The following is a 26,273-nucleotide window of genomic DNA, read 5'->3' as shown; positions in this document are numbered from 1 at the left end:
TTGATGTAAGATAGGTTCCACCTACTTTACTAAAACTGATATTGAGACAGATTGAGAATGGAAAAAGCTGGAAAAGATGACTTGATAAGGGAAGAGAAAAACAGAGGATACACAAATAAAAACAACTGTAGAGCACTAACTGCTACAAAAGATCCTAATTAGGGCATATAACATATTTACCAAAGGTAAACTGAATCTTGGTTCTGATGTGGGGAGAGGGAGACCGGTGCACTGGCAGCCAGGAGAAGGAGCATGGTAGAGCCCAGGAAAGCAGCTGCCATGGTCCCAAGGGGAGGAGGGAAAAGCACATTGCCAGGACACAATGATGCAGTTTCCAATGACTGAGACTCAAGCTCTACACTAACCTGAGCTACTATTTACATCACTCGCCTAAGACGAACCCAGTGGCTGGGAGACACACGGAGATAAACTTCTTTAAGGCTGAGAAGCAGCAGTGAGCAACACAGAATAGGGAGCCAGATCATCTGGGTTCAAATCCTAGTCCTGCTCCTCAGTAGGAAAGTTACTTAAATGTCTGTGCCTCAGTTTCCTCAGCTGCAATTGGGGAGGATAACTGTCTACCTCGCAGGGCTGTTCTGAGAATTAAGTGAGTCAATATATGTAAGCTGCTTAGAACAGTGCCTAGCACATAGTATTTTATCAGTAAAACCAAAAATAACTCACACTTATTAGTCACTGATTGAAAAGGTGTAAGAACTATGTAGACATTTAGCAGCCTTGTTTAAATAATGATTCTTTTTCCCAGATGTTTGTCCTAAGGCTTAACAAGTCATATTGCCATTGCCATTTTCTACTAAAGGGACTAAATTTTCACTGTATGATACAGTAGAAAGTACAGGCTTTGGAAGCAAGCAAATTGGAGTCAAACCTCAGCTCTTCCACATACTACTAGCTATGTGGTCTTGGACAAATTATTTTCTGAGCCTGAAAAGACTCATTTGTGGAGGGGAAAAATAACAATACCTATCCTCATAGGGCTACTGTGAAAACGAACTGTAATAACTTAAGAAAAGCAATTTTTTATCCCTTAAATTGCTGGTGGAGTTGAAATTGGTACTACCCTTTGGGATTGGAATTTGGCCGTATGTACTTATGTACTAAAAGTTATACAAGAATACACTTTATTCAACCTTCTTTCACTTCTACGAGTATCTGAAAGTTAAGATGCTCTCGGCATTACTAAAATAAAATAAAAAGGGGAGAAACAACCTAATTCTGCAAGCACAGCATCCTAGGGGAACGCTTATGACAAAGGGAAAAAGCGGGCCCCGGCACGGTGGCTCACACCTGTAATCCCAGCACTTTGGGAGGCCGAGGTGGGTGGATCACCTGAGGTCAAGAGTTCAAGACCAGCCTGGTCAACAAGGTGAAACCCCGTCTCTACTAAAAATACAAAAATAGGTCAGGCGCGGTGGCTCACGCCTGTAATCCAAGCACTTTAGGAGGCCAAGGCGGGCAGATCACCTGAGGTCGGGAGTTCGAGACCAATGGAGAAACCCCATCTCTACTAAAAACACAAAATTAGCTGGGCGTGATGGCACATGCCTGTAATCCCAGCTACTCGGGAGCCTGAGGCAGGAGAATCACTTGAACCTGGGAGGCGGAGGTTGCAGCAAGCCAAGATCGCACCACTGCACTCCAGCCTGGACAACAGGAGTGAAACTCCGTCTCAAAGAAAAAGAAAAAAAGCAGAGTGCATACATGGTCATTATGATTACATTTTAAAAGACTCTGTTGGGTAGAATAGAAGCAAGTAAGAAAATAGTATTAAGATAAATTTATTTTTACCTATTTATTTAGATACTAATTTTTGTACTGGAAAAACAGCAGAAACACCAAAATATCAATAAATGCCATTTTATTTCTTCCTAGTGCTTTCCTGCACTGCACTGAACTCCCTTTCTGCATCGCAGAATTGTCTCTGATGAACATGTACTCATTTTATAACAAACTCAGTTATTTTAAAACAAGAACATAAGTGTATAGAAAAAGAAAAGATGAAGAAATTAAATTAAACGCTAAGACTGGATTTTCTCTATTTTCCAAACTTCCTCTAGTGTGGTTAATGTTACTTTTACGACGAAAAGAAACATTTTTTAAAGCATCCTCTCTTAAGCTTGTCCCTCCATAGTTAATGCCTAGTTTTCCTTTTTAGCTAAATTTTGTTTGTTTGTTTGTTTGTTTGAGACAGAGTCTCGCACCCAGGCTGAGGTGCGATCTCAGCTCACTGCAACCTCCACCTCCCGGGTTCAAGCGATTCGCCCTGCCTAAGCCTCCCGAGCAGCTGGGATTACAGGAGCCAACCACCGCGCCCGGCTAATTTTGTATTTTTAGTAGAGATGGGGTTTCAACATGTTGGCCAGGCTGGTCTCGAACTCCTGGCCTCAGGTGATCCACACGCCTTAGCTTCCCAAAGTGCTGGGATTACAGGTGTGACCCACTGTGCCTGGCTGCTAAAATTTATGAAGAGTATATTCCTCGGAAGTTTCAATAATACAGTTCCCAAAAACTTAAGACAGGTGGGGAAGAGTGTATCCCCAAGAGTAAATGAGCTGTTCAGGTTTGGGCAACCCAGGCCTGGTTACAGCAGAAAAGTATAAACGCTAAAGCCTGCCTTAAAGAAGACAGTCAAACATTCCTGGCCCACAAAACAGAAAAGCAACCAAAACAAGATGATAAAACAGGAGTTTCCACTAAGGTACCAAAAGAGAAGGGCTGCTGCCACCAAAGGGAGGCTCCATAGCAGAATGCAGAACTTTCCAAGAGTGACTGCAAGGCAGTCCCCTGAGTCCCACAGTCCTCTCAGCCAGGTCAGGGCTACAGACAGTGGAATGTGAGGGTTCCCTCCCATGAAGACAGGACAGGAGGCAGGGGCTTTGTGAAGTGAACCCTTGAGTGCCTGTGAGTACAGCCACACTTTCATACCAAGCTGAGGTCGTGGTTCAATGGCCTATTTCACACACTAAATCTGTGACCAGCAAGGATACAGTGGATCTCCAACCCGGGAAATCTAGAGAGCCAGGGAAGCTGTGCTGAGCACTGGGACCCACGTGCATAACCAGGGCAAGGAGCACGCAGTACCAGCCAGGCTGTGCGTGAGAGTCAGCAGAGGGTCTTCTTGGGTTCAAACAACAGTGCCCCCAAGCAGGCCAAAAGAACTCCAGTAGGAGGAAACTCTAGGGGGATCTAAGTTCCTAGGCGCTGAGGAGTCACCAAAATAAACTGGCCAAAATAAGTCGACCAAAATAAAGATGCAAACCCCCAGGTCAAGGAGGCAGCAGGGATAGAAGTCAGGAGTCTCTGAAGAGCCCACTGAAGCTCCTGCAGGACACAGGCTCGGCTTTAACCACGTGCAAGGCTCAGGGAGCTATGGAAGAACAATCTGAGCGCCTCACCACTCCTTCCTCCTCCTATTCCACTCAATCCAGAGCCTAGTGAAGTCAGACACAAGAAATCTGAGGGACAGAGAAGAGCCGAACGCACCAGAAGCCTGTCACACTGCTTTTTCTGACAGAGATGGTTGCCAACTACAAGTCTTAACTGGGAAAAAAAAGGGGGGGAAAGTCTTACCTTTGAATGAAGACTGAAGTGTTGATTAACATATAGAACTGGACACTTTTAATTTTTAAACAGAGCCTACATTTCAAGACTTCTATCACCTAAGATCATCACCACTTAAATGCACATGTGGCCTTTTACTTCCTATTGAATCCTGAGAACCTAGGAGACCGGCTGGCCCACAGGAGTGCTCAGGAAGTATCTGCTGAATCAGTGAATGAAAGCATAAAGGGTAAGTCACAAGGCCTGATAGCTTTTCATAAAAGCAAACAGCTCCCCAACTGAGTGTATTTTAAAGAGACAGTGAAGGCCAGGCACAGTGACTCACGCCTGTAATCTCAACACTTTGGGAGGCAGAGGCAGGCAGATCACCTGAGGTCAGGAGTTCAAGGCCAGCCTGACCAACATAGTGAAACCCCATCTCTACTGAAAATACAAAATTAGCCAGGTGTATTGGTGCATGCCTGTAATCCCAGCTACTTGGGGTGCTGAGGCATGAGAATCGCTCAAACCCAGGAGGCGGAGGCTGCAGTGAGCCAAGATCACGCCGTTGCACTCCAGCCTGGGCAACAAGAGCGAAACTCTATCTCAAAAAAAAAAAAAAAAGAGACAGTGAGAGGCAAAAATAAAGATTTATTTGGATCATCTCCCACACTGAATGCATACTTAAGAAACAATGTCAGTAGGAACATGGTTTGCTCCTTCGTGAGAACGCAAAAAAAAGGAGTCAACGTTGCTGTCCAATTCAGCAGTATGCAGGGGACAGGGTATTCAGGTTCCAAAGGCAGGATCCTAAGCTGGAACGAAGGTGGAGAGTGCAGGCCTCGAATGACCCTACCAGTCCTGAGGGCTCACCCAGCTCTACAGTGAGACAAATGTCCACGCCACAGGGTGATACCAGTGGACCTTAGGCTTATCAAACCTCTCTAACTGCATCTGACCCAAGGCTCCCTACCAAATGTTTTGGATCAAATAAGAGTTTCACTCAGAGCAGCTCAGTGGTACAGCGGAGCAGAAGCAAGCCACAATAAGCCCAGAACAGGGCCCTGCCATCGAAGAGTAGCAGACTAATGGCACAAGGCTAAAAAGTGAAGGGAAGTGAGAAGGGGGAAAAAATAAGGGAAGATCACCTTTTAAGAGCTGGAAAGAAGGTGGTCAGCAGTTGGGAAGACACACGCTAGAGTTGTTGGATGGGTTGTACCTTTGTATTTTTAAGAATAGACTCAGAAGAAGGATCCAGTTAATACTACTTACACCTGAATAGTTACTATGGCAAAATTCTAGGAGCTCCACACACATTAACTTTTCTGATCCTCCTACCCATCAAGAAAGCATCTGAAGTACAGGCAGTCTCACTTTCAGGCCTGTGTGCTACATCTCTATACTATGCCCTCTCACCAAATAAGGATGCATCCCCCCAGGTCAACACAGCAGCAGGCAGAGGCTCCCAACTCAGGGAGGGGGTGCCACTAAGGCACCCGCTGGAGAAAGCATCAGCTGTAACCACATGCCAGGCTCATTCCTGCAGGAGAGAGAATGAAGGTAAAGAAGCAGGAGTGGTGCTAGAAAAGACAGGAAAGAGTTCAGAATCGGTGGCGGGTGGGCCTCAGGAGGCGGCTGCTTCATTCTTCTGGATTGGAGGAAAGGAACAAAGCTGAGTGTGGACAGAAACAAGTCAGGGAGAGGGAGCAGGAAGCAGAAGGAGCACCCAGGTGATGGCCCCAATTTTTTGGATGGGTGAAGAGTGAGATGGGGGGTGAAGAGATGGGGAGAGACTGAGAACAGCCTTGAGCCGGGGACAAAATGGAGGTAGCATAAGGAGATGACTGAATCCCAGAAACTTAGCTGAGAATTGAATACCAGAAACTTAGCTGAGAAACGGTGCCAAGGGCCCAAACTTGACCCCATAAATCAATACGAAGTTAGGGTTTTACTCGATGAGCGCCGCAGAACAGATGTGCCAGGTCTCTGAGAGTCTGGATGAGACTATAGCTCTGGTAATGAACTACAGGTTCCAGACTAGATATGAAGAAAGAGATGCCACAAATGGGCCGAGACACTGGAGACAAGGAGGGATCAGAGGCTGGCAAGCAGAGAAACAGTGGCGAGCAGAGCCAGGGAAGCAGCTGTGGGATGAGCACTTCCGTGGAAGAGGGCACATCCATCCACTGGACTAGGGGAGGAGACGCAGCTTCGCCTACAGAAGCCCCCAGCTCTGCCTACTTTCTGCCTCCCCTTTCTCTATGCATCCCTTACATACTGGAATGGCCTGAAGATCTGTCCTCAGCTTCCAACTATCCCCCCACCTCTGGAGTCCTCACTCACACCCACAACGTAACTCTCACCTACTCATGTCCAATCCAATCCAGCTCTGGATTTCTTTCCCCAGGTGTCCCGAGTACCTCTGACTGGACTCTGCAAACCCCTCAACACTGCACAGGTCCAAAGCTAAACTCATCTTCCCCCGAAAGGAGCTCCTGCTTCTCTACATTCCCTCTGTAGTGACTGGGAACTTTATCTATCCATCCAGCTGCCCAAGAGGTAAAGCAGAGTCAACTTCAACTCCTCCCTCTCCCCAGATCCAATCTGCTTTATTGACACAACCTACCAGAATACACATCTTTAGAATCCTTCTATCTTCTCTCATCAGCCCATCAGACTCCGTTCCCTCAGCCCTGCCTATGGTTTCCCTCCTGCCTCCATCTCAATCTGTTTGTCCACTAAAATGTCCTAGGGTGGGGGGGACGAGGAGGCTTTAAAAATACACATTTCTTAAAACAAAAAATAACAGGTTTCTGACACTCATGCTAACTCTTCTGAATCTCACTCTCTGGGGAGGAGAACCAGGAAGGTGTGCATTCAGAAAACACCGTGATTGATTTTTGTTTGCAGCTGGTACAGGAGCAGCATTTGAGAACCACTGCTCCATGACCAAAAGTAACCCCTCCTCTTCCCTCCCACAGCAATGAGAAGTACACCTGCCCTGGGCCCCAGATCCTCACCTCCTCACAACTCAGGTCTATCACTCATTCTTGTCTGTATCTTCACCCACACCCTTCCCACTGGGTTTTTCCCAACACCTTTTAAACACGCTAAGCCTCCTCTCCACTTAAAGAAACTCCCCCAGCCTGGCGCGGTGGTTCACGTCTATAATCCCAACACTTTGGGAGGCCGAGGCAGGCGGATCACGAGATCAGGAGATCGAGACCAACCTGGCCAACATGATGAAACCCCATCTCTGCTAAAAATACAAAAATTAGCCAGGTGTGGTATCGCACACCTGTAGTGCCTGCTACTTGGGAGGCTGAGGCAGAAGAATCGCTTGAACCCAGGACGCAGAGGTTGCAGTGAGCCGAGATCACACCACTGCACTCCAGCCTGGTGACAGAGCTAGACTCCATCACAAAAAAAAAAAAAAAAAAAAAGGAAACTCCCCCTTACACCTGCAGCCACCTCTGACCACAACTCACTCTCTTGAGTCTCAGAACTGAGATCTTGAAAGCACTTTCCAAGCTCACTGTCTCCCATTTATATCCCACTCATTTCTCAGCTAATTATAATCTGAATTCTCTCCCCAACTATTCTGGAAAGGTTCTGGGGGGCCTCTTTCTTTCCCACAGGTCGCACTTCAGGCCTGTTTTGAAAATCTCTGCAGCATGTAATGCTATCAGCCACTCTTCCCTGAAATTCTCTCCTCCCGGGTGTCCCCCTACTTCCTTGGCCATTCCTCAGTTTTCTTCCCTGGCACCTACTCTTCTCCCTCTTTAAAGTTTAAAATGTTCACAAGTTCTGTCCCTAGTTCTTGTCTCACCTTCCACTGTCCCCTGAAAGACTTCACCACACACCTCTTAGGAACTGCTCACTCCAGCCATAACCACCCCTAATTCATTCCCTCCTGCCTCTTTGCCAAGCCCTGTCCAGTCTCTGTCCCTCCCAGAGGCCTTCTCCACACTATGATGCCTGCCAAACTCTGAAAAGTCAGTCCAAATATTGCTACATTGGGAAGTCTTCCTTAACTGTGCCTCCCCACAACCAGCCCACCCCCTGCAATAAACCCACAGCACCGAGCACAGACGTTCTTTTCAAAAAAGTTTTGCCCCAATAGACACTGAACTCCTTGAGAGTGGGAACTATATCTGGAAAATATTAGGCATGCAATTAATGTTGGCTGAGTCCATCATTACACAGTGAACATACTGTGAGGTAAACAGGAGCTTATTAATAAATGCAGTAAATGATACACATATTACTCAACGTAGAGCTGAGTGACAGCACTGGTCTATAAGTAAGGAATCTAAAATAAGTCATGATCACTAATCCTATGCAGTTTTACCCGGTCATAATTACGTGACTGGGCAGACAGCAATACAGTTTCAAGCACTTGAAACAGCCACAGCAGGGTGTTTTCAACTGTATTGCTGTCCCCTTTCTTCAAAATGAAGAGTTTTCAACAAACTCTCATATGGCTGGCTCCTTCACACCATCTGGGCCTCAGCTCAACGTCACCTTCCCAGCTACCCTCCATGACCATGCGTGCTAAAGTGGTCCTCCACCATAACTTCGGTGTTTGCAGTTACCCTTTCATTGTCTTCATGTCACTTGTCACTATGTGAATCACACTGACCTGTTTGATGCTGGTCTCCTTTATCCTGCTTATTACTTTATCCTCTGTATATCAACAATGTGTACCTGATATGGGTACTCAACAGACACTTGTTGAATGGCTGAGAGAGAAAGGCAAGTTTAACACTAAAACACTATTATCTACTAACCACAAAACGCTGGAAACATGCAGGTGATAGGAAATGTCAGGGATTTCTCCCTGGAAAGGGACTGTTATTCACCACCCATGGGGGTGGGGGTAGGCACACGTATCATCCTTCTTTCAGATTCTTACTCAGGATCAGAATTTTGATTTGCTAAAGGGTCCCTCAACTTATCTAAAGGAAATCATGGGCAGTGGCTCACGTCTGTAATCCCAGCACTTTGGGAGGTCGAGGAGGGAGGATCACTTGAGGTCAGGAGTTCAAGACCAGCCTGCTCAACACGGCAAAACCCCGTCTCTACTAAAAATACAAAAATAGTCAGGTGTGATGGTGGGCACCTGTAATCCCAGCTACTTTGGAGGCTGAGGGGGAAGAATCGCTTGAACCCGGGAGGTGGAGGTTGCAGTGAGCCGAGATCTGCCACTGCACTCCAGCCTGGGTGACATCTCAATAAATAAATAAATAAAACGAAGGAAATCACTTCCCCCTCAGTGGGTAGCTTCTCCAGAGAAAAATGTTAAAGCTGACACACAGCCTTTTCTAATGACCAGTCCTGGAAAACTGTGCCCAAGCTCCGCCAGCACCGTAAGCACTGAGACCAGGACCTGCTCATTGCTGCATTCCCAGCACCTAGCCCAGTTCATTGCCCGGAGGAGATGCCCAAAATGTTTGTAAAACAAGCATGTAAGACACAGCCTTCTGAGGAACGGCCATCCCAACAACTCTTACACTGCAGAGGCACTTAATTTTAGAAACAGGCCAAGACAGCTGCAGAGGGGCTCTGGGCCTAGGTCTCTCCCTGGGCAACAGTTTGGTTCCTAGAATTCAACACTCACCACCATGCGCCATAGATAATAAAATATTATCTTCCCCACAGTCACCCTGTATCGAATTTGAATACACTTGGCCAATATAATCTCATGGCTAATACAGTACAGCAACCAATAACAGATTTCTCTTGCCCTTTAAATTTTTTCTATGTACTTTGACTAGCAAGAATAGATCTAAATGCTAAAGAACAACAGAAATTGAATAATTCTACCATTAATTTCATAACCACCAGTACCTGGCTCACTGTATGATCCCAGGAAAACCACACCGCCTTCTTGAGCTGTCAGCTTCAGCTACAGTCATAACGCTCTTTATCTACAGGGTAGTTTGGGGAAGATTAGTTTTGTTTTGTTTTTTGAGACGGAGTTTCACTCTTGTTGCCCAGGTTGGAGTGCAATGGCGCAATCTTAGCCCACTGCAACCTCCGCCTCCCGAGTTCAAGCAATTCTCCTGTCTCAGCCTCCCGAGTAGCTGGGACTACAGGCATGCACCACCACACCCCGCTAATGTTGTATTTTTAGCAGAGACAGGGTTTCTCCATGTTAGTCAGGCTGGTCTCGAACTCCTCACCTCAGGTGATCCGCCTGCCTTGGCCTCCCAAAGTGCTGGGATTACAAGCATGAGCCACCAAGCCAGGCTGGGGAAGATTAGTTAGTAGTTGTAACATACTCTGGGACCAATGCATGAAAGATGCCATAAATCAAATTAATTATGAAACAAAAGGAATCATAAATATTGAAACCACTTCAAAACCTGAGAAATTGAGAAGTGAGGAAGATTTAAAATCATGCCTGTGGCTCTGATACTAACTTACTGTCAGACTATAAGACAAGACACGTATTCTCAGAAGATTCATGACATTCCCAACAGATCTTTAATATTTGGAAATGTCAGATGTTTCTGTCCTCCAGCAGCATTAACTTCACATGGAGTATGAACAGTGACAAGCAATTGCAAAATTAGAGCAGTTCTCCGTTGCTGTACCCGTGCCTAACTGTTAACACGCAGTCTACCGTACGCAAAGTCAATTCCACACACTCAGTGTCAGTGAGAAAAGCCGTTCAACTGGCTGTAAAAACACTTCTCCGCCCCCTACCTGCTGACCACCGCTAACACGCCAAGAAACAGCAACCTCCAGCAGCACAGCTGCGCTCCCTCGCCACAACTTCCTAACTTCCCTCCACTTGAAAGCACTCTCATCAGTGTGTGTTTGTATAAAAACTCTTCTTGGAGACTGGAGAAGAAACACATCCAAGTGAAACTGAGAGGTCAGCTTCTAAAGCGGAGGCTGAACTTTGCAAGTGGGGGCGGGGGGAGTCAATTCGGTCCCCCAGGAGCCTAAATGAATGGGGCAAGGTGAGGGGGACGGCCCCTTCCTTCAGCGCGGCACACGCGCCGCAAAGGGCCTGGGGCCGGCCCACGAGAACACCAGGGCACCTGCCCACTTGCAGCGGCCCCAAGAGACTCCTGGGCATCGCACCTGGGGACACCAGATGGGGTCCGGGCGGGCAGCGGGGCTTTGTTCCCATTAGCCCCTCCAGGCCGAAATGGAGACGGTTTCCGCTGACCCCCCCAAGACCAGGAACTAGCAGGTTCGGACGCCAGTCTGGAGGGTCGGCCCCACCACCTCCGGCAAACCCGAGGGTCCCCGCTGCCCCAGCCTCCTCAGTGAGGTGCCCAGGGTGGCGTGTAGGGGGCAGCCAGAATGGCGGAGGCCGGTACTCACAGAGCCCACTGGAGCCGGTGCTGGTGAACATGGTCCCGCCGGGCTCGGAGCCCCCGAGGGGGCCGGGGGAGGGGAAGCTGAGGTGGGAGCCCCGGCGACCGCGCAGGCGCACTCCCGGCGGAGCGACGAATCCGGCTCCGCGAGGCCACTCGCCGCGGATGAATGGCGCATGCGCAGCCAGGGGCGTGTGCCCCCTGGGTCAGCGCCCTCCTTCCTGCCGGGGAAGGGAAGTGCGTCCGTAGGGGAGGGCCCATCTCTCCAGGTTGAAACGATGGCGGTCAGAGCCGCCTGAGGCAAAAACCGGTGGCACTGGGGCAGCGGAGGCGTAGCTCCCGGGAGCCTCACACTTGGGCTCAGTGCCGCCTCACCTCTAGTGGATCCGCGATGGCCGCGGATTCCTCTGGATTGCCGGCGCTGGGCAGGAACGCCATCTCTAATATCTCCCGAGACTGGACGCCCGGCGCCTTCCCCGCGCGTTTTGTCTTTCCGGGCGGTCCCTCGAAGCTGGCTACCCCGCGGGCTGTTGACTGCAGTGGGATCTGGTCACTCAGATGCGGATGGAGGGGTACGGGAGCCGGAGAGGTGGAACGGGTCCCTCCGGGTGCGGAGAGCTGGGCCGTCCAGCCGCCTCTTTGTTCCCTCGTGGGTCCCGCGCGGAATCCCCACCACCGGAGCCGAGTGTCGTGGCCCCAGGAGTCAGCACCCTGCCCTCCCCGCCGTGGTGGCGGGTGTCTGGGGGTCCCCGGCGCGGCGAGCCCGGCGGAGCGACCCAGCACTTGTGCCCCGGCGAGCTTCCGTACTCAGACCATTTAAATTTTTTCCCCTAGAAGAATGAAGTTACTCTGCCAAAGTCACGGTTTTTAAATGAGTGTGAGCATGAAAGCATATTATGCAGTCGTTTTAAAAAGTTTTTTTTTAAGTTGATCTCGTAAAAGTAGAGTAAAAGAGTGATTATTCTTGTACAGAGAGTTAGTGGGGAGGGAGGATGGGGAGAGGCTGGTCAACAGGCGCAAAGTTACAGTTAGGAGGAATATGTTTTAGTGTTCTCTTGCACATTTGGATGACTATACTCAACAATAATGTTAACTTCAAAATAGTTAGAAGAGAGGATTTTGAATGTTCTCACCACAAAGAAATGACAAGTGTTTTGGTGATGGATGTGCTAATTACGCTGATTAGATCGTTGCACAATGTGTTTATGTATGGAAACATCACACTGTACCCCAGAAATACATACAATTATGTAAGAATGTATATTATGGGGAAATTGACCACACTACCCAGCTAAATGAAAGGGATGGGCTATGGAGTACTTAAAAAAAAAAAAAAAAAAAAAAAAAAAAAAGCTTTTTCAGTGCTCATAAGTGCCAGCCAGTGTGCTAAATCTGAGATTCGTAGATCAACAGTCCCTACCCTCAAAGAGAGGTTCCAGTGGGCCAAAATGTTAACATTGATTATTTTAAGAAGGCAAAAGTATGACTTTTATTTGCTTCTTTAGGCTTTATTCGTAAAGTTCATTTTCACAGTCTTTTTTTTTGTTCGTTTGTTTTGAGACGGAGTCTCTCTCCCCCCCAGCTGGAGTACAGTGGCGCGATCTCGGCTCACGGAGACCCTCTGCCTCCCCGGAGACCCTCTGCCTCCCCGGTTCAAGCGATTCTCCTGCCTTAGCCTCCCAAGTAGCTGGGACTACAGGCGCCTGACACCACGCTTGGCTATTTTTCGTATTTTTAGTAGAGATGAGGTTTCACCATGTTGGTCAGGCTGTTCTCGACCTCCTGACCTCTTGATCCGCCCGCCTCGGCCTCCCAAAGTGTTGGGATTACAGGCGTGAGCCCAGCCCATTTTCACAGTCTTGAAGTACATTTTACATTTACCTTTAGGTTCGTTCGAGTTATTTTTCAGGAAAACGACAGTCAAAACGTCCTTTATGTTTGCAGGAGCTGTTGATTGGCTACACCCTGACCCATTAAGGGGATGCAAAGTCCAAAACTACTTTCATAGTAATGCTAAGACAGTAGTTTTATTTTCTGCTCTCAAGTATATAGTGGAGTTTTCCACTGTACAGTTGGACCACTGTACAGAGCTACATAACTGGACTTTCCAGTTGACTGTTGCATAATGTTATGAAATCTTATGTGGGTGAAAGATCAATTTGAACCATAAAATACACCAATAAACTTTAGTGTAACAGTCCAAAATGTTCATTCATATGGTTTCAGATTCCTCATTGCAATTAACCTTTAAGAAACTACCACTTGCTAAGTTATGGTGTAGTATCAAAAAGTAATGTATCATCTGAAAGGGTATTAAAATGCTTCCTTTTCCAACCACGGGGTGTATCTAGGTGAGGCCAGGTTTTCCTCGTATGAGTCAACCAAAGCAATGTATTGCCACAAACTGAAAGCAGAAGCAGCTATGAGGACCCAGCTGTTTTCTATTGAACAAGACATTTGCCTGCCAGACACAGTGGCTTAGGCCTGTAATTCCAGCACGTTGGGAGGCTAAGGCAGACGGTTCACTTGAGGTCAAGAGTTTGAGACCAGCCTGGCCAACATGGCGAAACTCTGTCTCTACAAAAAGTACAAAAAATAGCTGGGTGCTCCAGCCTGGGCGACAGAGCGAGACTCCGTCTCAAAAAAAAAAAAAAAAAAAATAGCTGGGTATGGTGGTGCACACCTAAGTTCCAGCTTCTCGGGACGCTGAAGCATGAGAATAGCTTGAACCCAGAGGCAGAGGTTGCAGTGAGCCAAGGTTGGGCCACTGCACTCCAACCTGGGGGACAGAGAGAGACCCCATCTCAAAATAAATACATACATACATACATGCATACATTTGCCAAAATGTTAAACCATGCTATTCTTCCAATAATTTTTTGCTTGGGGAAGTAGAGTAATTTTGCATAAAAAAATGTTAGATATGTTAATATGTAACGGGTATGTTATTGTTATTTTTTTAACGAACTTCATTTTTTTTTGCATTTCTCAGTTTCAATTCCTACTATGGTAAATACTCATAGGTATAAACCCACATAAACTAAAGATCTGTAGTTCTTAATAATTTCTAAGAGTAAAGGGATTCCAAGACAAAAAGTTTGAGAACTGAAATTAAAAAGTGCTCTAAAGCTTAAAAAAACATAAACCCTTCACTTACGTTCAATTCTATAAATGTTCTTTGCAACTAAATGCAAGATGGTATGGCATCCAGACTCTGCTCGTAAGTATCTGCAGTGATCCATACCTTGATTGTACATCTACTCTGTATCCTGAGGACCTGAACATGCCAACTGGTGGCTGCAGATTTGTCTTCTAAGGAGCAAGTGTGGTCTGTGGGCAGGCGGCTTCAGCCTCACGTGGGATTTTGTTTACACTAGTCAGTGCCAAGCCCTACCCTAGACCTGTTAAAGCAGAACTGGTGTTTCACAAGACACCCCAGGAAATTTGTGCGTACCTTAAAGTCTGAGATGCACTAATGTAGTGATTCTCGGGGGACAATTTTGACCTCCAGGGGACAATATCTGGAGACATTTTTGGGTGTCACAACGTGGTGGGGGAGGATGCTACTTGCATCTAATGGGCTGAGGCCAGGGGTACTGCCAAACAGCCAGCAATACGGGGCCAGCCTCCTCCAACTCCTTCCCACAGTAAAGAGTTACCCCGCCCAGATTGTCAGTAGTGCAGAGGTGGAGGAAACCCTACAGCCGTGTGACTCATCTGACCTTTACTGTGAATTCCTGGAACTCCTGGTGCATACCATTTCTGTTACCCTGGCCGATATTTCCACCTTTTCTCTAGATTTTATTAAAAGAACTCATTCTGTTGATCCCTAGGAATCACCTGTTGCCTTGCTATGTTTTGTTGAACCTGTTTTTGAATATGCTTTCTACATTGGGGAAATAGGAGTACGTTTGTAAACCTTAGAAGCTACGTACACTATAAGGAAATCACCGGACATGTGGATAAGCTTTGCAGAGGTGAAGGGCTGTCTCCACCAGAGAGACCCAGGAGTCAGGGTAAGCCTGACTCATCATGAGATCAGGTATCCCAATCTACAGCGGACTTCCACAGCTCACCTTCCTAGGTAACCGCTCTGCCTTCCCAGGTAAAGTATGAATAATATCAGAACTTACAGCATATTTTGAGGTCAAATTTATAGAATTTGGTGATTTCATTTTTATTATTACTCAACCTTTTATTTACAATCAAATTAATAAGGCTATTTACACATAACAGTGTGTGGACATACACATTAAAATAATCATTTGCTGCCTATCACTCCTACCTAGGTACTTTAAGAACATCATTGAGTGGATAAGTTACCCACTCCCTCTGCCGGGTAAAATACTTTGCACAATATCAACTGAAATGATACCTCTTCCAAACTGTAATGGCAGAAGTAGGTATCCCCTCTTTTGTGCTGGCATCATGCTTGATGCACACCTGCCTTATCATACTTAGGCCAGTGTCTCTGTTATTGGGTTTCTGTCTTCTACTGTGAATGGGTGAGCCCATAAAAAACAGGGAATGTGTCTTACAAAATGTTGTATCCTGCTCATTTTGATGTGAAGCTATTGTCTTCCTTCAGTAAAAACAGCATTTCTGAGGTCTTAGCATCAGGAAAATCTCCAAGTGGGTAAGGTTAAAGAAAAAATTATTCATGACACTTGTTCAGTGTGGTGCAATAGTCTGTTCTTACACTGCTATAAATACCCAAGACTGGGTAATTTATTTATTTATTTTATTTTATTTATTTATTTATTTATTTATTTATTTATTGAGACGGAGTCTCGCTGTTTCGCCCAGGCTGGAGCGCAGTGGCACAAACTCGTCTTACTGCAAGCTCCACCTCCCGGGTTCACGCCATTCTCCTGCCTCAGCCTCCTGAGTAGCTGGGACTACAGGTGCCCGCCATCACACTCGGCTAATTTTTTTTTTGCATTTTTTTAGTAGAGACGGGGTTTCACTGTGTTAGCCAGGATGGTCTCGATCTCCTGACCTCATGATCCACCCACCTTGGCCTCCCAAAGTGCTGGGATTACAGGCATGAGCCACCATGCCCAGCCTATTTTTTTATTTTTTTGAGATGGAGTCTCACTCTTGTTGCCCAGGCTGGAGTACACTGGCACGATCTCAGCTCACTGCAACCTCCGCCTCTCGGGTTCAAGTGATTCTCCTGCCTCAGCCTCCCCAGTAACTGGGATTACAGGTGCCCGCCACCACATCCAGCTAATTTTGTATTTTTAGTAGAGACAGGGTTTCACTATGTTGGCCAGGCTGGTCTCGAACTCCTGACCTCAGGTGATCCACCCGCCTCGGCCCCCCACAGTGCTGGGATTGCAGATGTGAGCCACCACACCCGGCCAAGACTGGGTAATTTATAAAGGAAAGAGTTTTAATTAACTCACAGTTCCACATGGCTGGGGAGGCCTGAGGAAACTTGCAGTCATGGCAGAAGGGGAAGCAAACAAGTCCTTCACAAGGTGGCAGGAGAGAGAAGTGCCGAGTGAAGGGGGAGAAGCCCCTTGTAAAACCATCAGATCTGGTGAGTACTCACTATCGTGGGAGCAACATGGTTGTTGTTGTTATCCCATGTCCAGTCACCTCCCACCAGGTCTCTCCCTAGACACCTGGGGATTACAATTCAAGATGAGATTTGGGTGAGGACACAGCCAAACCATATTAGATGGTAAAGCAGACTTCCATTCCAGGGGGCCATGGTGATAGGTAGAGGGGCACTGCAGGGCCTTGCAGTGGGGAGAAATTGAACTCAACACCAACTCTGCCAAGGACATGTGGGGATTTATAATCAAGGAGCAGTGTGGAAAGCAGCGCATGGAAAATTACTAAGAGGAAGCCCCAAGGATAAGGGGGTTTCTGTCTAAACAGACCTGATAGGATTCCCGCTGAAAGCAGACTAGGGTGACCAGATATCAAGGGTGATCAACCAAGAGTAGGGGCTTTTCACTAGACCCACTTAGCAGGATTCTTGCTCACAATAGGCTCTGCAAGGACAAAGAGAAAAGCCCAAGATTGGGCCTAGTCAAGCAGAGAACTCAGAGAATCCTGACTGGAGTTTTAGTCAAAGGAGAGGGTCTTTTTCAGGCAGGAGGGAAGATGGTTGGCCAAGTATCCTGAACAACCACCTTCCCCTTGCTTTCACCTGCCTTTAGTACAGTGCTCCTTCTGAATAGCTGAGATACACTGAAATTCTTCCTACAAATTACTGAGTAGTAGAGAAGGCGAAAAACAACAACAAAAAAGAATCACAAACTTCCAAAGTATCGAGCTGCATACAAATGGTGTCTACTGTCCCCACAGCATAGAGGAGATATCCTGTTCCACTTTGTGGCTGAGAAGTCCCTCTCCAAATCTCCAGAGATTCTCTGCAGCAGCCTTCTGGGGAAATCAGTAGATAATCACTAGGGTTGGTGGTCAATCCTTGGATAAAATAGGCTTCAAATGCACTTTGCACTGCTTCAAATCCACTTTCAACATATAATACATATGAAACTAATACTTATTAGAAAATGGAGCTGGGCAGTGGCTCACACCTGTAATCCCAGAATTTTGGAGGCTGAGGTAGGAGGATCCCTTGAGGCCAGGAGTTTGAGACCAGCCTGGGAAGCATAGGGAGGCGTCACCTCTACAAACAAAAAATTTTAAAAACTAGCCAGGCGTGGTTGTGTGCATCTGTAGTCTCAGCTACTTGGGTGGCTGAGGCAGGAGGATAGCTTGAACCCAGGAATTCAAAGCTGCAGTGAGCCATAATCGCACCACTGCACTCCAACCTGGGCATAGAGTGAGACCCCTTCTCTAAGAAAAAGATAAAAAAAAGAAAGTGGGTCTGGAATCTTTGAAAAGGGTAGTTAAATCTTTTCAATGATCCGATAGTATTCACAATGGACGTTTACTCAACAGGGAGCAGTTTGGAAACTCACGGTATTTTTGGTTGTCGACAATGAATTGGGAGATACTACATGAGGTCCAATAGTGGCAGACGCAATGCTGCACAAAAACCAGATTGTTCTCGATTCTAACCACCTTTTGACTGTCTTGCCACATGCTTATTATTTGGGTGAAAAGCCTGTTGGTATTCTTTCAGGTCCGGAGCCTATCCCATTTTACATGTTGCTCTGGTCTGAATGCTTGTGTCCCCCAGAATGCATATGTTGCAATGTAACCCACTGTACAGTGGTGCTGGTAGGTGGGTCATCTGGAAGGTGATTAGGTCATGAGGGCAGAGCTCTCATGAACAGGATCAGTGCCCTTATAAAAGAAGCCTGAGGGCACTTGTTTTGTGCTCCCACCATGTGAAGGCACAGCTGGAAACAAAGAGCCAGCCCTCATCAGACACCGAATCTGCTGGTGCTTTGATCTTGGACTTCCCAGCCTCCAAAACTGTGGGATATATACCTATATATATTTAGACAGGGTCTCACTTCGTCACCTAGGCTGGAGTGCAGGGGCATGATCATGGTTCAGTGCAGCCCGACCTGCTGGGCTCAAGCAATCCTCCTGCCTCAGCCTCCCAAGTAGCTAGGACTACAGGGTGCATGCTTCCACACCCAGCTAATTATCTTATTTGTTGTAGAGACAGGGTCTCACTATGTTGCCCACACTGGTCTCGAACTCCTGGGCTCAGTGATCCTCCTGCTAAGGCCCCCCAGAGTGCTGGGATTACAGGCTGGGACTACAGGCATGAGCCACCATGCCCAGCCTTGCCTTCCTTTAAAATGGGAGCTGTGTTATTAATTATAGTATTTCCAGCTGCATATTTGGGTGAAAAGGATTTCAGTGAAGTGGAACAATTACTGCAAAAGTAACAAAATGTAACGGAACATTTGACATACTTTTTAAAAGAATTAGAACTTCATTAAACTTCATCACTCAAATTCTTAAAAATATTTCATATTATTGCCATCTGTTTCAATTTGGGTCTCTCCAGAAGCAGACTCTGAGACAAAAGTTTCAGATACAAGTAGGAGATTCTCCTGGGGGTTATAAGCCCCTGGGCACTTGCAGCCTGCTCTATGCATGGGCCAAGCACACCCCTGTATCCAGAGAAAGCCCTCAGGCAGAGGGACCTGGGTTCTTATATGAGAATTGCCACTGTAGCACTAGGTACTTCCAGGGTGGGCAAAGAGAATGCGGTTGGGACACCAGTAGCATCTCCTACAAGTGAAAAGAAGGCAGTAAGGCTCAATTTCCTAATGTCCCTATTCTCCTGCCTCTGGTCCCAGGCAGGATATTTTTGTTACCATGTAAACATCAGAGTGTACTTACACAAACCTGGAGGCTGTAACCTACCACACACCTAGGCTATATGATTTAACCCATTGCTCCCAAGCCATAAACCTGTACAACATGGGCCTGTACTGAATGCTGTAGGCAATTGTAACACGATGGTAAGTATGTGTGTATCTAAATACAGAAAAGGTGCAGTAAAAATATGATATAAAAAGATTAAAAACGGTCCACCTGCAGAGGGCAAGTGTCTTGCTATGTTTTGCTGAATCTTCTTGAATCTGCTTTCTGCATTGGGGAAATGGCCCATCGCCATCCATCACCATGGATGGAGCTTGCAGGACTGGACGTTGCTCTGGGTGAGTCGGCGAGTGAATGGTGAGTGAATGTGAAGGCTTAGGATGTTACTGTGCACAAGTGGAGACTTTACAAACACTGGACATTTAGTCTGGCTGCCCTCCCCCTCCGCCACGCTCTGTGGTTTGCTGACACTCCTGTCACCGGGTCCGTGGCCGGTTGCACCTTTCCCAGGTTGTGGGTGCACCCTCAGCTTTTACAGAGGCTCCTTCAAGTGGAAAGAAGGAAGTGAGGCCAAATTGCCTAATCTCCTTATCCTCTTACCCTGGGACCCCATCTTTCTCCTTCCCCTCTACCCCTCCCCCTAGTATGGCCAAGGGATTTCCAAAACTGTTGTAAGACAAATTATGTTCCAGGAGAGTCTCAGAAAGTCTGCTGGCAGAGTCTCCTCTATATTGCTACAATGATATCATCTATTTGTAGAAGCTGGGGTTGGTTAAGATGTTAAAGTGAGATCATTGCGCTGATCTGCCAAATGTTTATATCCTTCTGCCTGCTAGGGATGGAGTATTTGTTTAGAAGAGAATTTATTAATGAGTATCCCCACCAATGCCCAAAAAGACACAAAATAATAACTTCTTGGGTTTTCTGAGCCAGCAGGTTTAGGAGGGTTTGCCCTCTGCAAACACAATAGGGGGACAGAGTGGGACTCAGGTGGACCCTGCACAAGGAAGCCTGACTCTAAGACGGGAGGAATGTGCACAGGAATGGTGGGATCCTGACACTAGTTTTAGATAGTTCTGATGTCCACGTGTCCATCTGGGTGGGTTTCCTTTAATAAACCACTCCCTTTGTGCGCCATCCATTCTTCCAACTAAAACCCTCCCACTGTTGGGTGCAGCCCTGATCCCTGGTACGGAGGCTCTTCAGTTTTAGTCCCTTGCAGTTGCTCTGTGCAACGGCCTTAACCAAATCCACTCCGTCAGCCACAAAACCAAAACATCTGCTCAATATCCTCTTGATTCGTTTATTCATCTATTTGAAGTGAATTTTGCAAACACCTTTCAGCCTTTTCTACTGCAGACGAAATATTTCTGTAACTTTCCAACCCTTTGGTAATTCTAATGTTTTTGAATCCTCTCCAATTTTCCATATTATCTTTACATCGTGGAGTTTAAATGGTATATGAGACTCTACCTCTAAAATAGAGGGATAGCATTCATTGATCAGTAACTTTTTGTGATGACAACTTACAAGGTCTGGTCCCTGACTCCTGACTTCTAAAGGAAAGGAAAAGAGACTCTAACACAATCTGCTAATTAACCCACAGGTTGTATTGAGAAGGAAAAAAAATCCACCTGAATTCTCAAGATAAAAGGTATCATTTAAATAATTATTCTGGGTCTCTGCTCCTGTTTGACAAGACAGCCACATCTTTTTGCGCAGTGCCGGCTGCATGCCTCAGACACCATGGTGAAGGTTAAGGCCAGAAAAAACAGATTTGGCCACATTGGGGGCCTGGTCACCAGGGCTACCAACTCTGGCAAAGTGGATATTGTCACCATCAATGACCTCAACTACATGGTCTACATGTTCCAGTATGATTCCTCCCATGGCGATTTCCATGGCACCGTCAACGCCGAGAACGGGAAGCCTGCTATCAATGACAATCCCATCACCATCTCGCAGGAATGAGATCCCACCCAAATCAAGTGGGGCCATGCCAGCACTGATTATGTTGTGGTGTCCACCGGCATCTTTGCCACCATAGAGAAGGCTGGGGATCACTTAGATGAGGAGGCCAAAAGGGTCATCATCACTGCCCCCTCTGCTGATGCCCCCATGTATGTGATGAGTGAAAGCTATGAGAAGTACTGCCTACAGTAAGAACTTGCTACTGTTCATATCACCATTTTAGTAATCATACTCTGAACATTGGCAAAGAAGAAAAGACAGTCCTGAAAATCAAGTCTGTCTGTTTCTGCCAGAACACTCATGAGACAGTTTGTTCCTAAAGTAGCAATTAAGAATAAAGAACCAGAACAGTGTGATTGTCCAAGAAGTCAGCTTCTGGCTTAGCTCCGTCAGGATCCCAATTCTCTAGGGAGTCGAGCTACTCTCCGTGGCGTTTCCAGGGGCTGATAAAATAGAGGGGAAGAAGTCATTCTCCCACCTTCTTCCTTCCACATCCACCTATGGCCTGATCATCACTGCAGCACCTCACTGCTCTGAGGTCCAAATGGGGGTTGGCGCACTCAGAGGTCCACAGACGCCATCGAGGAGGGAAGCAGGCTGGTGCAATCAGTCAGCACATGCATTTCGCTTTCATGCTCGTCACCTAGTAATAGTCTCCACCTACACAACTAAAGGTGTGCCATCTCCCAGATTCTAGAAACACAGGCTCCCTTGATTTTTTTTGAGACAGAGCCTCGCCCTGTCACCCAGGCTGGTGTGCAGTGGCATGATCTCAGCTCTCTGCAACCTCCACTCCCTGGGTTCAAGCAATTCCCCTGCCTCAGCCTCCCTAGTAGCTGGGATTACAGGCATGCGCTACCACACCCAGCTAATTTTTGTATTTTTGGTAGAGACGGGGTTTCTCCATGTTAGTCAGGCTGGTCTCAAATTCCTGACCTCGGGTGATCCGCCCACCTCGGCCTCCCAATGTACAGGCATGAGCCACTGCGCCCGGCCCAGGCTCATTTGATTTATCTTGCATTTTTCCACTTTTGATAGTGATGCAGATACAGAGCACGGGTTTGTTCAACACTTGAACAATATAGACATGGTCATGACAGTCCCTCAGTGTTAGGAGCAACGGAGAAGAGTGCACGCTGTGCTGAACTGACAGGCACATTACTGTCCCTGGAGTTGAGCCACACCTGAGCCCTGTGCTGGAACACAGGGAATGGAGAGCTGTAGAAAGGCAGCCCAGAGTGTGGACTGTGCTGAAGAACCTCCCAATTCTTCAGTGCTGGCTCCTGTGGATATATACATAGGGCAATCAAAACAACGCCACGGAAGGCCTGCAGCAGACAGATAAGCACACATCCACTGTGTAACCAACAATGCTTTTCTTTTTCTTTTTTCTTTTTTTTTTCTGTCTCGACAGAGGCTCACTCTGTTGCCAGGCTGGAGTGGTGCAGTGGTGTGATCTCGGCTCCCTGCAACCTCCCACTCCCAGATTCAAGTAATTCTCCTACCTCAGCCTCCCGTATAGCTGGGACTACAGGCCTGCACCACCACGCCCAGCTAATTTTTGTATTTTTGGTAGAGATGGGGTTTCACCATGTTGGCCAGGATGGTCTCGATCTTTTGACCTCGTGATCTGCCCACCTCAGCCTCCCAAAGTGCTGGGATTGCGGGCATGAGCCACTGCGCCCGGCCAGCAACAATTCTTTCTAACTTAACTCTGAGCAGAGATTCTCTTTTCTTTTTTTTTTTTTTTTTAAGATGGAGTTTTGGCTTTTGTTGTCCAGGCTGGAGCGCAATGGCGTGATCTTGTCTCACTGCAACCTCTGCCTCTCGAGTTCAAGTCTTGTGTTTCTCCTGCCTCAGCCTCCCTAGTAGCTGGGATTACAGGCACCCGCCATCACGCCCAGCTAATTTTTGTGTTTTTAGTAGAGACAGGGTTCCATCGTGTTGGTCAGGCTGATCTTGAACTCCTGACCTCAGGCGATCCACCCACCTCAGTCTCCCAAAGTGCTGGGATTATAGGCGTGAGCCACTGCACCCAGCTGAGATTCTTAAGATGGTGTTCAAACTTCAGGGTGCACAAGAACCTTCTGAGACACTTGTTTAAAGTGCAGTCCTGGGGCTCATTACCTGAGATTCTGAAGGGAGGCCCAGGAGTCTACATTTTAAAAAAAATTTTTTTTTTTTTTTTTTTTTTGAGATGGAGTTTTGCTCTTGTTGCCCAGGCTGGAGTGCAATGGCACGATCTTGGCTCACACCACATTTGCCTCCCGGGTTCAAGCGATTCTCCTGTCTTAGCCTCCGCAGTAGCTGGGATTACAGGCATGCACCACCACACCCAGCTAATTTTGTATTTTATTAGAGACCTAGTTTCTCCATGTTGGCCAGACTGGTCTTGAACTCCCGACCTCATGTGATCCGCCTGCCTCAGTCTCACAAAGTGCTGGGATTACAGGCGTGAGCCACCACAGTCGGCTAAAAAAATTTTAATAGGTAATAGGCTTTACTTTTAGAGCAGTTTTAGATTTACAGAAAAATTGAAGAGACAGTACAAATATTTTTCCATAAACCCCATACCCAGTTTCCCCTTTTATTAACATCTTACATAAGTATGGTATATTTGTATTAAGGTATATTAAGGTATGGTATAAAGTATGGTATATTTAATGTATAAAGTATGGTATATTAAGGAACCAGTATTGATCTACTATTTTTTTTTTTTTTTTTTTTTTGGAGAAAGAGTGTCGCTCTGTGGCCCAGGCTGGTGTGCAGTGGCGTGATCACCACTCACTGCAATCCCCGCCTCCTGGGTTTAAACGATTCTCCTGCCTCAGCCTCCTGAGTAGCTGGGATGACAGGTATGTGCCACCACACATGGCTAATTTTTGTATTTTTAGTACAGACAGCGTTCCACCATATTGGTCAGGCTGGTCTAGAACTCCTGACCTCGTGATCTGCCCACCTCGGCCTCCCAAAGTGCTAGGATTATAGGTGTGAAGCATTGCACCTGGCCACCTGCCTCCTATTCTATTCAAAGTCACTCCTCTGCTCACTGAGATAGATGCATATTTGATTTGCCTTCTTTGGAAAAGCTGATCAGAAACTTGAAAGAATGTAACTGTTTGTGTATCACCCATCTGTGACCTGGGAGCTCCCTCCCCTTTTTGAGTCTTCTTGCCTTTGCTTCAAGTTGTCCCGCCTTTCCAGATGGAACCAATGTACTTCTTACATATATTGATTGTTGTCTCATGTCTCCCTAAATGTATAAAACTAAGCTGTGCCTTGACCACCTTGGGCATATGTCGTCAGGACTTCCTGAGGCTGTGTCACAGGTGCGTCCTCAACGTTGGCAAAATAAACTTTCTAAGTTAACTGAGACCTATCTCAGATGTTCTGCGTTCACATTTTGGTAACCACGAGGGGATTCTGAGTGGAGGTGCCCCTGACCTTTGACAAATCTATTGGTGCTTGGTACCAGCATGAGCTAACTTTATGGCTCAAGCCGATAGGACAATTTGCTGAGGTTTGAGAGCACTCCCTCCAGAGAATCCTTGATCTCTTAAAATTTGGTAGAGATCTAAAGTTCATTTTGCTGTACAACTCCTCTTTTGTTTTTTTTTTTTTTTTTTCAGTTTTACTTGCTTCTAACAGGAAGGCAAGTTTTTCTGCTTCTATGATGACGGAAGGCAGGTAACTCTTACATGGAGTTTGAACTGCCTTCCAACAGGGAAGATGAGTTTTTTCTCCTGCTCCTAGAATGGCAGAGAGTAGTCTATAGCCTGAGACCCACCACTAGGTAAGAGACTGGTTTGAGATTGTCTTGCAATTTCCTTTTAAATGACTGAAGTTAGCACTTAACAACCAGCCGGTGTTAATTTCTGCTTTCACAAAGAACACTCAGAAACTGTATAACTTGTGTGATCATTGTTAGTCTAGCAGCATTCTGTCCTAGCTGAAATATGGTAAAAAGATTTAAAAAAATTTTTTTAAAGGAACTCAATGGTTAAAAGTCAGCTTAAGGCCGGGCGCGGTGGCTCAAGCCTGTAATCCCAGCACTTTGGGAGGCCGAGACGGGCGGATCACAAGGTCAGGAGATCGAGACCATCCTGGCTAGCACGGGGAAACCCCGTATCTACTAAAAAATACAAAAAACTAGCCGGGCGAGGTGGCGGGCGCCTGTAGTCCCAGCTACTCAGGAGGCTGATGCAGGAGAATGGCGTAAACCCGGGAGGCGGAGCTTGCAGTGAGCTGAGATCTGGCCACTGCACTCCCGCCTGGGCGACAGAGCGAGACTCCGTCTCAAAAAAAAAAAAAAAAAAAAAAAAAAAAAGGTCAGCTTAATTAAAAGGGTAACATCTAACGTGTGTCTAACGTGTGTGTGTGCATGTGTGCATGTTTGTATTTGAAAGGCCTTCATGTTTTTGGGTTTTTTTTTTTTTTTTTCTCTTCTAAGACATTGTCCTTTTTTTGAGCAAAAGTTTTGTTTTTCTTTTTCTTCTCATTTGACTGAATTTTGTTTTGTTTTTTTTTACTAAAATAGTTATTGCAACAGAGGCTACACTTAGGTTTTTAAGGAGAGTGTAGTTTAATTTTTTTTTTTGAGACAGAGTCTCACTCTGTTGCCAAGGCTGGAGTGCAGTGACACGATCTCGGCTCACTGCAACCTCCACCTCCCAGGTTCAAGTGATTGTCCTGCCTCAGCCTCCAGAGTAGCTGGGACTACAGGCATGTGCCACCACATCTCGGCTCACTGCAAGCTCTGCCTCCCGGGTTCACGCCATTCCCCTGCCTCAGCCTCCCAAGTAGCTGGGACTGCAGGCGCCTGCCACTATGCCCGGCTGATTTTTTGTATTTTTAGTAGAGACGGGGTTTCACCGTGTTAGCCAGGATGATCTTGATCTCCTGACCTTGTGATCCGCCCACCTCGGCCTCCCAAAGTGCTGGGATTACAGGCGTGAGCCACCATGCCCAGCCCAAAAACTTTTATATAATCAAGTTGTCATATTATTAAGTTTTGGTTTGCTTATGAAAAAAAACAGAGATAAATTTTTTTTTTTTAATTAAGGTTATTACATCCATGTATCTTCCTGTATGTACTTTTAAAATCCTTGTTACATTGAGTTTCAGGGCTGTAACTCCTGG

General features: G+C 46.6%; 1 protein-coding gene and 1 pseudogene across 2 annotated transcripts in view; one reads left to right on the top strand and one right to left on the bottom strand.

Annotated features, from left to right (window-relative positions):
• Positions 1–11,408, bottom strand: part of UBAC2 (UBA domain containing 2) — a 186,691-nt gene extending 175,283 nt beyond the window's left edge. Inside the window, exon 1 of one of the 2 annotated variants that reach the window (XM_003914029.5) lies at positions 10,903–11,408. In XM_003914029.5, the coding sequence (XP_003914078.2) occupies positions 10,903–10,933 (31 nt within the window). In that variant the 5' untranslated portion in view covers positions 10,934–11,408. The remainder of the gene's footprint in view (positions 1–10,902) is intronic. The other variant, XM_031655635.1, reaches the window with a different exon arrangement.
• Positions 11,409–18,543: 7,135 nt separating this feature from the next.
• Positions 18,544–21,923, top strand: LOC110741733 (annotated as a pseudogene).
• The last annotated feature ends 4,350 nt before the right edge of the window (positions 21,924–26,273 follow it).

Source organism: Papio anubis, chromosome 15 (assembly GCF_008728515.1).
Source record: "Papio anubis isolate 15944 chromosome 15, Panubis1.0, whole genome shotgun sequence".
Taxonomy (NCBI): Eukaryota; Metazoa; Chordata; class Mammalia; order Primates; family Cercopithecidae; genus Papio; species Papio anubis.
This window is presented reverse-complemented; position numbering and strand designations above follow the sequence as displayed.